Source organism: Corvus brachyrhynchos, unplaced genomic scaffold (genome assembly GCF_000691975.1).
Source record: "Corvus brachyrhynchos isolate BGI_N302 unplaced genomic scaffold, ASM69197v1 scaffold130, whole genome shotgun sequence".
NCBI classification, from domain to species: Eukaryota; Metazoa; Chordata; class Aves; order Passeriformes; family Corvidae; genus Corvus; species Corvus brachyrhynchos.
This window is the reverse complement of record NW_008236193.1, coordinates 1,115,436-1,127,611: the sequence shown is the minus strand read 5'-3', so window position 1 is coordinate 1,127,611 and position 12,176 is coordinate 1,115,436. Positions and strand designations below refer to the sequence as shown.

At 61.6% G+C, this 12,176-nt stretch overlaps 2 protein-coding genes across 2 annotated transcripts in view; one reads left to right on the top strand and one right to left on the bottom strand.

Annotated features, from left to right (window-relative positions):
- The window catches only part of APBA3 (amyloid beta precursor protein binding family A member 3), a 6,620-nt gene extending 5,280 nt beyond the window's left edge, over positions 1 to 1,340 (top strand). Inside the window, exons 10-11 of the mRNA XM_017739408.1 lie at positions 172 to 312; positions 408 to 1,340. Coding sequence (XP_017594897.1) covers positions 172 to 312; positions 408 to 479 — 213 coding nt within the window. The 3' untranslated portion in view covers positions 480 to 1,340. The remainder of the gene's footprint in view (positions 1 to 171; positions 313 to 407) is intronic.
- Positions 1,341 to 1,559: 219 nt separating this feature from the next.
- On the bottom strand, positions 1,560 to 12,170 carry TJP3 (tight junction protein 3). Its single transcript, XM_017739401.1, has 21 exons — positions 12,150 to 12,170; positions 11,667 to 11,766; positions 8,591 to 8,758; positions 8,380 to 8,504; positions 8,067 to 8,169; positions 7,467 to 7,890; positions 7,063 to 7,166; positions 6,012 to 6,171; positions 5,833 to 5,923; positions 5,562 to 5,626; positions 5,350 to 5,425; positions 5,054 to 5,210; positions 4,731 to 4,839; positions 4,072 to 4,291; positions 3,575 to 3,771; positions 3,279 to 3,374; positions 2,983 to 3,053; positions 2,573 to 2,884; positions 2,181 to 2,451; positions 1,945 to 1,988; positions 1,560 to 1,840 (listed from the first exon to the last, which is right to left on the bottom strand). The coding sequence occupies exons 3-19, from the start codon at positions 8,636 to 8,638 to the stop codon at positions 2,392 to 2,394; spliced, it is 2,418 nt and encodes an 805-aa protein (XP_017594890.1). The 5' UTR covers positions 8,639 to 8,758; positions 11,667 to 11,766; positions 12,150 to 12,170; the 3' UTR covers positions 1,560 to 1,840; positions 1,945 to 1,988; positions 2,181 to 2,391.
- Positions 12,171 to 12,176: the final 6 nt, after the last annotated feature.

Genomic DNA, 12,176 nt, shown 5'->3' with positions numbered 1-12,176 from the left:
AGCCACAGGGCCCTCCCTGCCCTCACTGCGTGCCCGGCGGCGGGAGGAGGTGTGCCCCCCCACTCCAGAGCTCCGGCCGGGAGCCTACGGGGCTGTGAGGGTTTGGAGCAGTGGTGATGCAGGGCTGGGCTGTGGGCACAGCCCTGCTCTCACAGCACTCCCCGCTCCCAGATCTGCAGCCTGATGCGCGGGGGCATCGCGGAGCGGGGTGGCATCCGCGTGGGGCACCGCATCATCGAGATCAACGGGCAGAGTGTGGTGGCCACGCCCCACGAGAAGATCATCCAGATCCTCACCGAGGCAGTCAGCGAGGTGAGCTGGGCCCCCATGGAGCCGCTGGGCTCGGAGCTGTGCACCAGCACCCTGCAGCCTGGGATGGGGCCTCTGACCTGTGCCTCTCTGCCTAGGTCCACATCAAGACCATGCCGGCCTCCACGTACCGACTGCTGACGGGGCAGGAGCAGCCCCTCTTCCTCTGAGCCACCATACTTGGGGCAGGCAGGAGCGGGCCTGGGGCTGCAGGGGCAGGACTGGCTCTGCCTTCTGCCCCAGCCCTGCATCAGAGCCCTGAGCAGGGCCTAAGCCTGCACCTCTTTTGTTATACTCAGGACACAGTGGGAGGCTGGGGGCTGATACCCAGCCTGAGCAGCATCGAGGCCTGTGGTGCCACAGTTTGGGCACCTCTCACTCTCCAATCACCCCTCCCCACCTCACAGTGCCTGCACAGTGCCTGTCCTGCTGCTGCACAGGGTCCCTCGCCTTGGCCTGGTGCTGTTGGTAGGAGAGGGGACCCTATGTGAAAGTTCCCCCCATCCAGTCACTGACCATTGTACTTTTACACTCACCAACGGTGCCTTTCCGAAGGCGGGGATGGTGCTGGAAGCACAGCTCAAGTGCAGAGCTCAGGCCAGCACAGCCCCAGGGCAGCACTGACCCTGCACACCCATGTGTAGGTGCACACTGGCACCCATGAGGGACACCCAGCAGCTCCCAGACTCGGCCTTAAGGACAGAAGCACTGTTGGCACTTCTTTTCCCCTGGCTTGGCCAGAGGCCTGTTGGGGTGCAACAAACTCCGTTGGACCCATTGCACCAAGCTGGGAACCTGCCTCAGCTTTTCCCTGGTGCTGCCTTGAATCACTCTGCATGCACAGCCCGGCCCAGAGCCACAGCCTTTGGAGCAGCAAAGGGAAAATGGCACTGCCCAGCCCCACATCCCGGGAGCTTGGGGCTGTGAGCCTTTTTGTGAGCAGCTCTCTGGCCCCCCAGAGCCATAGCAGTGCTGGCCTGGCTGTGTCTGTGTGCTTGGTTGCTCTAAAAATAAAAATTTTGGGAAATACAGGAGGCTGCATTTGAGGAGCTGCAGGGGGGCTGCAGCAGAGGAGGCTCAGCTCTGGGGGGCACATCCCAGGCCTGCAGAAGTGCCAGGCCCCAATTCCCCCTGCAGTGCCTCAGCATATGCAGGGCCACTGGCCAGGGAGGTGCCTGGGTCCCAGCAAGGCCAGCCTGCTGCACAGTGTCCCCTGCATGCTGCCACACAGCACCCCCAGAAACAGCTTGTCCTGATCCAAACATCCCTTTTATTCCAGTAGCAGGGGCTGTGGCCAAAAGGGAAGGAGGCACACGGTAGTGCAGGCACTTGGTGATGCAGTGTATAGCAGGATTGGGCCCAGCCCAGCCTGGCCACAGGGGCACTACCTGAGCTGTCACCTGCACCCAGAGGGACAGGCCAGCAGTGCCACTACACATCTGTGGCTGGGCCCCACTCGTAGCCTTCATCCTGGTCTGAGTCATCCCTGGCTCGTGTGAACCTCCTCCTCACCGCCTCGTGCTCGTATTCCCTGGGGACAGAAGGGTGGTGATGGCTCTGTGTGACAGGGACTGCCCTTCCGGGACCGTCCCCAGCGCTGGGCGGGTGCCCCCCCCACCCCGGGGCACAGGGTACCTGATGCTGTCATAGCGCCGGCCCTGCCGTGGCTGTTCGGGCACCTGGGGAAGAGCAGGTGGGGGGGATCAGGGCAGGAGCCCCAGAGCTGGGCACAGACACACAGCTGGAGGCTGCAGCACCCAGAGGTGACACCCTGCCTGTGCCACAAGGATGGGAATTCCACCCCAGAGCCAGGCACTGTGCCACCCTCTTCTGCCCCCCCCAGGTCCTTGTACCAGTCTGGGGGAACCCACCTGTTCCCTTCGGCTGTGGCTTGGGGCCAGCTGTGCTTGCTCGGAGGAGTCCAGGCCATGGCTCGGGGCCAGCTGGGCTGGCTCAGAGGAACGGGCCAGCCCGGGCTGGTCATAGGCATCCTCTGCCTCGCCGTCAGTGTAGGCGCCCGCCTCCCCCTCTGTGTTTTTTTTCGTAGTCTCTGTTGGCATGTCTTACACACGTCAGTTAGCCTTACGCCACCGTGCTTGTTGGTTTCAGCAGGTCCAGACTGTCCTCAGGTGCTACATCTGCCTGGGGGGGGGGATGAAAGAGATGTGGGACTCAAGCTGTGCGGGGCCATGCGCAGCCCCATCACCTGCCTGGCTGCAGCCCCAGGAGGCCAAGCCTCACCCCAGAGAGCCTGTGCCTGTACCTGCTCTGCTGTTGTCCAGACAGGCTGGCTTTGCTGTGTCCTTACAATGTCCTGGATCTGCTCGTACCAGGCATTGCCGCTGCCACTGAGGCTGATGGTGGCCGTGAAGAGGTGGCTGCAATATTTCTTCATCTTGTTGGCCTGGGCATAGAGGCGCCGGGAGCTCTTCCTGGAGTCGGGTGCCAGCCACTGCCGCATGGCCTTGATGCCCTGCCGGCTCTCGGGCTCACAGAACACCACCACTGGGTAGTACTGCACGTAATTGAGGCGCTCCACAGCCGAGGGTGTGATGTCCAGCAAGGCGTGCTTGTTCTGGGGCAGAGCACAGCCATCAGCCCTGCTGGGAGCAGGGGTGGGGGCCATGGGCTTTCCACAGGCCCCAGCTGGCTCCAAGGACATGTGAGTCTCACCTTTTCTGCAATCTGCCGCACCGAGTCCAGCTTGATGACCTTGGACGATGCCCCATCGCGGGGCACGCTCGCTGCAGGACACAGAGATGGGGTGTGAGAGGGGCTGCACCTCTGATAGCCCCAGGCTGGGCATGGTCATGCCCAGCCCCAGGGTCGTGTCCCTCAGGGAGAGGAGGGGAGAGGGCGAATGAGCCCAGGCAGGTGTTGGGGTGTCATAGGGAGGGAGCCAAAGGTAAAGAACTCTCATGGGGTCTGGCTGCTGGATGTCATTTTCTCCTCAGTGTGGGGGCACTTACGGGCAATTTCAAACAGCTCGGGCAACTCCCTGCTCAGCTTCTGCACAGCAATGTCTGCGATGGGGCCCAGGATCACCACTGGCCGCTTGAAGCTGGCTGTGGGAGGACAGAGGTGCTCAGGGTGGGTGGGGGCAAGGGCAGAGCTGCCAGCACCCCAGCACCCAGCCCCACTCCTCGCAGTGCCCACAGGCCTGCGACTCGCCCTGCTCCTCACAGGAGAGGGGGGCCCATCAGCATCAGCAAGGCAGCCCCAGGACCAACATCCCCAAGGTGGCTCAGGCTGTCCTGGTGCCCACCTTCCTTCAGGACCACCCTCTCATATGGTGGGTAGTGCCCCTGCTTTGTGAGGGCAGACAGGTCCTCCCGGCTCTTCCGCAGCATCTTCTTGGCTCCCCGCAAGCCCCGCAGCTTCCAAAACTCAGCTCTTGCCCCAGAGGGGTTGGCGCCAGACGTGGCTTTCAGCACTGACTCCAGGCTGGCGATCTGTTCGGCCCTGGGAGAGGAGAGGGCTCAGGACCTGCAGCCTCTGGGTTTGAGGAGCAGGTCAGGAGAAGCTGGCACCCCTGCTCAGCCAGGTGAGGCTGTGGTAGACTTCTCTCTCTGGGACATTGGACAACTTGACCATCAGCTGCCCCACCACCCCAAGGAGGGAATTCACCAGCTCACGCTTCACACCACTGCCCCACCAGCCCTTGCCCTGCCTCTCACTGAGCCCACTATCCATGTCCCCAGCTCCCTTGGGAGCCTTCCCTGGCTCTGCTTGTCTAGGGGCTGTTCCTGGCTCCATCCCTACCTGCTCCGGTTGGGGATGATGCCCTTTTCCTGCTCCTGCAGGTCCCTGCCCATGCGCACAGCCAGCCAGCTCCCCAGCCTGCCCCGGTACATGGTGTCCAGCACGTGGAACACATCCCCACGGACAAAGCTGAGCCCTGATGGCGTATCCTTCTCAAAGTCAAAGTGTGTCCGGATGTAGAATGAGTCACCCACGTTGGATGAGATCATCTTCCTGTAAACTGGAGCCCAAGGCAAGATGGACCATCAGGGGAAGAGGTGGCTGAGGAAGAAGATACTGGAGAAATTTGGGAAGGCACCAGGCTGGCTGGGACGCTCCACAGTAGCCCTCGCTGCTAAGGAGGGTTTGGAGACACCTTTTCCTCCCATGGCATTCTCAGGCATGCTGGGGACAGTAGGGTCTGACTCCCCAGTACACACTGGCTTCTCCAGGCTGAGCCATGGTTCCAGAAAGCCCCTGTGCTCCAGGAAGCCAAGGCACAAACAGGGCCAGGATGGTCTCGTCCCCACCCATCAACTTCATCAGGAGGAAGAGGAGGGAGAAAGAAGGACCACCCTGCAGGGGCAGGAAGGGCCATGGCAAGCCCAGGTCTGATGCTCGCCCAGAAGAGACAGAGGATGGAGAGGCACAAGCCCAGGATGAGCCTGGTCACCACTCACTGTCCTGCTTGCTCTGGGTCCACAGCGTGACCTCCTCGCCTGGGGGCAGGGCCATGAGATATTCCACAGCCTCCTCACGGGTCAGGTTCTGGAAACTGGTGTCATTCACCTGCCACAGAAAAGCACTTGGACATGGTCCTGCCAGCAGAACAGAGGGCATAGGCACCAGCAGGGGACCCAGGGACATCAGTGCCCAGGGCAGAGTGGGAGAAGGAACTGGTCCCTGTCACCTTGGAGGTGATACCCTGGGGAGATATTGGACCCAAAAGGGCTGGGGCCCGTCCAGGTGCAGCAGCATATGGAGCATTTTCAGCCCCGGGTACCTGCAGGATCTGGTCACCTTCCTGGACGCCCTGGCTGTCAGCCAGGCTCCCCTCCTGCACGCTCGACACGAAGATGCCCACATCGTTCCCACCTGTCAGCCGCAGCCCCACACTCTTGGCCTTCACAAACTGCACGACCCTGGAGTTGGTGCTGTACCTGCCACGGGGAAGTACAGTCAGCCCAGTGGTGACATGCAAGGACAGGACGGGGAGGCACTGACCCTGTGACCCCAACCCTGTGCTGCAGCAGCTCCACATGTCCCCCAGCCATTCCCCCTTGCCTCTTGCAGACATACCCATCCTTGTGGGCAGCTCGGGCAGTGGGGCTGGTGTGGGGGCTGTGGCCATCCCCCTCCATGGCTTCCAGAAGGTCTGCAGGAAGGAGAGCTGATGCAGGAGCAGCAGTGGCTGTGCTGAGGCACAGGGAGCCCTGGCACAGCTCTGCCGGGGCTTTGGGCAGTGGAGATGCACAGGAGCCTGGAACCCTCTCAGTGCCCAGTCCACTCACCCGGGCCCCGAGCATCGGCTACAGTCACCTCAGCCACAGGCTCCCTGTTTGATCGTCTCCTCTCCCTGGAACAAGAGTGAGCAGGATTTAGGCAGGGCACAGGCAGGCAGTGTCAAATGGGCAGTGGAGACAGCAGAGCAAGCTGGGAATGGCAGTACCACCTCCAGGGACATTGGCTTAGGAATGGAGAACCAGCATCCCCAGCCAGGTGGAGAACACAGCATGATCTGCCAGGGGACAGAGGGGCTCATGGGGACAGTGAGGGCCTTACGGTGGTGAATTTGTCCTGGCAGCAGCTGGAGGTCGTGGGGAGGTCTCTGGAGATGGCGGATGGGACAGCTCAGAGTCAATGTCTGAGATATCTGCAGCAGCAGGAGGGGAGATGCATCAGTGACCATGCAGTCCTTGTGCTGTGTATTTGGCCCTGGCCCCGCCATCATGTCTCCTCACCATCCATCCGGGAGCTGTCGCTCTGGCTGTCGACGTCAGGGATGTTAACCAGGAACTGCCGGTGGTCCCGGAGGATGAGCAGGGTCAGGATCCCCTCTGTCCGCTCGATGAGCTGCTGAGTTTCAGCCAAGGACATGTCCTGGCTGGCTACCCCATTGATCTGGAGGGGCAGAGTGGGAGTCCTCAGGGCACCTGCTCCTGGGAAAGCCACCCCTAGGAACACCCCACTGGGATGGGATGCTCTGACTGCCATCTTCCTGGTCCCTTCCCAGCCCCTCCAGCCCAGCCCCAGCTCCCACAGCTTCACCTATTCTGTGTCTCTGTTCCTGACTGCCTCCCAGTGTGACCTTATTCTGTGCAGAGGAAACATTAGTGTGGCTTGTTCCACCTGCCTGGGGCCCTGCCCAGAGGCAGGAGCTGCATGGACCCCTCAGACACCTGAAGCTCAGTTTTCCTTTGCCCTGGGCCCAGCCCTGTCCTTCCATGCCCTGGCCTGGTGCCGGGGAGTCAGGCCCCAAGTCAGGCCCCCAAGATCAGGGGCTGGGATCTCCCTGAGTGGTAGCAGCTTTTCCCAACAGACTGTGGGACGTAATCCCTTCTGTTTGCCCCAGAGTCACCTTGGCACCAGTTCCCAGCAGCCACAGGTCTGCCTGGACCAGGTGTGCAAACAAAGGGTCTCCCTCCCTCTATTTTCTCCTCCCCAAATACTTCAAGCATCATTTTACCTGACAAACACCTCTGTGACTGTCGTCCAGTAGGGACACAGACACACAGCAGGGGACCACACACCGTGGGGACAGTGGGGTGGACACGACCCCACTGTGCCAGCAGGACGTGCCACCAGCCCTGGCAACACAGGGAGCTGGGCCCTGGGAGCCCCTGTGGCCCTGTGGGGGGGCCAGGGGGGCTGGGGCAGGGAGTGGGCACCAGACAGAACTGCCTCCAGCACAGCCATGACTGGCCCCTGCAGTGACACTAGCCAGGGATGAGCCCTCCAAAGAGGGGCAGATGAGACCCCCAGTGAGTGCCGTGCAGCCCAGGGCCCCCATACCTTCAGGATGAGGTCTCCCTCCTGCAAGGAGCTGCCCTTGGCCGCCAGCCCGCTCTCCACTATGTGCTTGATGAAGAGCTGACTCCCCAGCTTCAGGCCATACTCTGCACCAGAGAGAGCCGTGATGGTGGCAGAGTCAGGCAGATGCAGGACCCTCTCAAGGTCCCTCCTCGGCACCATCCCCACAAACCCCAGCTCCCCTTGGGGTACTGGCAAGCCCCAAAGCTGAGCTCTGTAGCCCCTGGCTGAGGGCAGGAGGTTTAGTGCACCCAGCATGGCATGCCCTGTCCCCTTGCTGCAGCCAGGCCCTGGCACCCACCCAGCCATCGCCTCCTCCCTGGCGGCAGGCATGGACAAAAATCAGGCAACAAGACCCAGGGACAGCAGGAGCAGGAGGGCCTCACCTTCACTCTGCTTCTGCTTCACCAGTACCGATGTGATGGGCTTCATTGGCACATCCTGGTGTGGCAGCCGCTTGAAGCCCGACACCAGGGCCAGCCCGTTGGTGTCCCCGTCCTGGCCAAAGGCATTAGCAGAGCAATGTTGGCCATGGCGTCTCCGATCCGAGCCACTCTGCACCCAGTGGCTGCTGTCCTGGCTTCGCCTCCGGCTTCGTGGCACCAGCTTATGATGGCGACGGTCATCGTGGTGGTGACCAGAGCTCCTCTCGCTGGATGAGTCCCCATCGTAGCCCTGACTGTGGTCCAGGTCATCCCGGGAGCGGTGCAGCCTGTAGTCATCATCTGAGTCGTAGTGCCGGGGCACAGTGGGGGACCCAGGGCTGCCCTTGCTCACAGGGATGTGAACCTTCTTCGGTCTTTTCAGCGTCTGCAGGTGCAAAGTGAGTAGGAGAGGATGGTGGGTACAGCTGTCTCTGCCAGGAGATGTCCCTGCAGCAATTCTCAAGCCCCAAACCCTGGGTGTGTGGGACAGGGGAGCTGGGATGGGGACAGGCACAGCGTGGGCATGACGCCAGCCCCCATCCCACCACAGAGCACACTCACGATGTTGGCAATCTTGCCACAGGTTTTAAGTGTCTGGATAGCAAAGGAGGATGGGACATTCTCCATGGAAAGGCCATTCACCATCACGATGTGATCCTTCCTCCTGGGAGGGAAAATGAAGCTGTGACTCTGCCCCAGGCACAGCTCCCAGCCCAGGGAGGTTGTGGGGTAGCAAGTGTACCCCAAGAGATCCCATTCCAGCCAGGCAGGGCAACAGTGGTGCTGGCCCTGTCCCAGCAGGAGCGATTCTCCATCCTTCCCACCCTCGCTGGCAGCAAGCACCCCATATGGCCCCACGTCCCCGTGCACTCACTGGAGCTGACCCATCGCTGGTCCCCCAGACACCACATCTGAAACAAACACCGCTGTGTCCCCGGTTGTCCTGTTGGGATGGTCACGGCCTCCAGAGACAGCAAAGCCAAAGCCCCGGTGAGGGTCCTAGTGGGCGTGGGCAGAAGGGGGGTCAGGTAGAGTTGACCCCACAGACCCAGTCCCTTCCCAGGGCCACCCCAGGCCACACTCACCTTGCTCAGTGTCACCGTGTGCTGCTCCCAGATCACCATCTCCTCCATGGTGGGCACCCACCAGCACAAGCTGGGGAGAGCAGCAGTGGCAGCCGGACAGCTGGGGGGCTCTGACCGGCTCCGGCTCCTCTTTACAGCTGCTGGCCCCTTCCTCAATCCAACATCAGGCTGCAACAAAGAGCAGCAGCAAAGCTGAGCCATAAGGGACTGTGAGGCTGCAGGGGACAGAGCCCCACAGTGCCAGGACACCAGGACTGGCAGCTATGTCACACCCCAGCTAACCCTGCATGGCTCCGAACCCAGAGCTGCCTCTGTACACCATGAAATCACCCCCCTGGGGGTCCATCTCCATCCCCTCAGACATGCATCCATGGAAGGGGAGGTTTTACACAGGGCAAGGACAGGACTCATCTCCATGGCTGGGACCCACTGTCTATGCCATCCTCGTGGTCTTACTCCCCTCCAGCAGACCTTGGGCTGCTGCTTTGGATGGTGTTTCAGTGCCTGTCCACCCACCCTGGGCTCCAGCAGCTCTGCCTGCTGGTTTGGCAGCACCACTGCCCCAGTTTCACCATTTGGTTTCCCTGGACAGACGAGCCTGACTGACAGAATAACATCCCTTTGAGGCTGAAACTCCTGGGATGGGCCCAGGGATCTCCACCAGCCCCTGGCTCCCTGGAGGGAATATTGGCATGAACCCAGAGAGACATGGGTTCCCATGTGGGTGGGAGACAGCAGGACCAGAGCCTCCCACCAGTTCCCATGGGGTGGGACAGGGAGAGGCCACTTTGATCAGGGCCTCACAGAATCACAGAATCATCAAGGTAGGAAGAGGCCTTCAAGATCATCAAATCAAACTGTCACCACTACACCACCATAATCACCCCTAAACCATGTCCCCAAGTGCCACATCCAGATGCCTCTTGAATGCTTCCAGGGATGGTGACTCCAGAACCTCCCTGGGCAATTTATTCCATTGCCTGACCACTCTTTCAGTGAAAAAAATTATCTAGTATCTAATCTGAACCTCTGTTGGTGCAACTTGAGGCTATTTCCTCTGGTCCTGTCACTTGGCAGAAGAGGCTGATCCCCACCTTACTACAATCTCCTTTCGGGAGCTGTAGAGAGCAATGAGGTTCCCTGAGCATCCTTGTCTCCGAACGGAACACCCCCAGTTCCCACGGCACCACACGGCCCATGGTGTCCGAGGGCTCTGGAGTGGCGGTGCCAGGGCTGTGCTCACTCCTAACAGCCCCCCAGTACAGCTCAGCCCCCCTCAAGCTCAGCCAGGGATCCCCACATTGGTGCCACAGGCAGCTCAAAACCTCCACAACCCCATTGGGAATTGGCCATGGGGTAGCTTTGGTGGGACCTGGAGGCCTCAGAGACACCCTGTGGGCAATGCCGGGGTGATGCTACATCAGGGATCTGGCAGTGGGCAACCAGCCCTGGGCAAGCGCGGCAGCTCAGCCCTAGCACAAGGACATCCCACGGGCAGCCCCGGCTGGAGCTGTGCCGAGGCAGATAGCTGAGCCCCCAAAACGAGACCTGGCTGAGCCCCTGAAATGACACCCGGCTCACTGCAGCCCCGGGGAGGGCCAGGGGAGGCCTGGGGTAATCATTCACCCGATGGGCGGGCTGCAGCCACGGGTGTGGAGGGCAGAGTCCCCTCTGTGTCACCAGCTGCCGAAACCAGCCCGAGTGCCTCCCTGCCACCCAGGGACACGTGGGATCGGGGGTAGCTGGGGCTGAGCCACAGTGTGGCAGCACCCACTGTCCTGTACCAGCACTAGGAAAGCTGATGATAAACAGGAACTCCCAGTGTGGCATTGGGGTGGTTTCAGCTGTGTCGCCAGTGTTGTTCATGCTCCCTGGACACCCGCAGGTGACATGGTGTGTGAGCTATAGGTCCAAGAGACACCAGCCTGGAGCAGCCAGATCATCCCCCTCCCCTGGGTGGTGACATCTGCTGTGCCAGAGCCACCCCTGATGCCACTCAACACAGCCTCTCGCTGTCTCCAACAGGGTCCCACTACTGTCCCATCAGCGGGGTGCCACACACTGGCCACAAACCTGCATTCCACTGCTGCCCATTGCATGGGGACGGCAGCAGCTCCCATGTCGCCAGTGGCACAGGCAGTGCACCCACGGTGCCACCAAGCCCTGTCCCTGTCCCCAGTCTCCCCCCAAGACCTGGCGTAGGGCCTGCACCAGCCAAAGGCCAAGGCTGGCAGCAGGAGGAGCCGGCTCAGCCGGTTTCCGACAGAAACCAGCCCGCACCTGGAATGGCCCCGCAGGGAGAGGCAGTATCTGGGCAGAGCTGACCATGCCTCAGCCCGACACACCCAGCACCGGGCACGGGAAGCACTGGGAGCCCCACACCGCTCCTCACAGGTACCGTGGCAGCACCTCCCAGGGGTTTTAAAGCCAAACAAAGCCGAGCTGTGCTCGGGCAGCTCATCCCACTGCCAGGTCCCCAGTTCGGGGCTGTGCCTGGCCCTGAGTGACGCCACCAACAATGCCCGCCATGGGGACAGGAACGAGTCGGGGGATGGGACACACTGTCCACCTCAGCCGTGCACACAGCCAACCCCACCACCCATAATGTTTCCCAACCCCTCCTCCCCTGATAGGGGTCCTCATCCTGAGAACCTCAAAGCCTTCCTGGGATCAGCGAGGTCCCTGCTCTCAGCCAGTGCTGCAAAACCACTCGTCGCTTATCTGGTCCTGACCATGCAGCACCGAGGTCCCGGATCCCTCCAGAGGCTGCTCTATCCCAAACCCACCCAAAGAGCAATGGGCTGATCCCGACCCCCTGCTCTGGGAAAAGGTCTCTGGAAGTGCTGCTCCGGACCGAGTGTAAATCAGCAGCAGAGAGGCACGTCCTCCAGCCGTGGGGCGTGCAGCTGTGATCCTCCACGGTATGTCCCTACTATGGAGCAGAGCTCCAGGAGGGTCAGTGGGTCCTGAAGCCACCCAGAGAGAGACAAAGCATGGCCGGTTCCCCAGCTGACAGCACGACTGAAAGCCAGAAACCACGGCCGACAGATCCCGGGGGACAGAGTTAGGCACTCACCGAGCCTGGGATCCGACCAGGAAGGAGCTGAGCTCCCGGGCTGGTGGCAGTGGTGTCACTCCAGGGTGCCTTGCGTAACCCTTTGTAGCCCAGACTCTGCCTGCAGCGGGGAAGGAGCAGGAAGGGGGTCCCGGGGCAGCTTGCCGGGCACAGCAGGTCTCCCGGAGGGCTGTCCCTGGTGTCCTCCACCGTGATGGTGGCTCAGGCACCTACACTCACCGCCCTCCCAGCGCTGCACCGGGACAGGCTCACAGGATGCTGGTGGTGGCGGTGCCTGGAGATAGGGGTTCCTCCCCCTCAAAACCCCTGCCCTGTCCAGGCAAGCAGTGGGACTTTGCCCCAGACTCCCAAACCCTCCCAGCGTCACCCATTGCCCCAAGAAAGGACGGACACGGGGGCCAGCCTGAGGATCCCTGTGATGGCTGGGGAGGCTGGTGATGGCTGCTGTCCCCTCTCCTCCCCTTCCCTTGCCCCTATCCGCACCTGGGGACCAGCCCCCCGTCATGCCTC

Coding starts and splice junctions, on each gene's coding strand:
- TJP3 (XM_017739401.1), bottom strand. CDS start 8,638: ATGGAGGAGATGGTGATCTGGGAGCAGCACACGGTGACACTGAGCAAG. Junction 7,167..7,466: donor GAAGCAGAAGCAGAGTGAAG/GTGAGGCCCTCC, acceptor TCTCTGGTGCAG/AGTATGGCCTGAAGCTGGGG. Junction 2,452..2,572: donor TCTGGACAACAGCAGAGCAG/GTACAGGCACAG, acceptor CCCCCCCCCCAG/GCAGATGTAGCACCTGAGGA.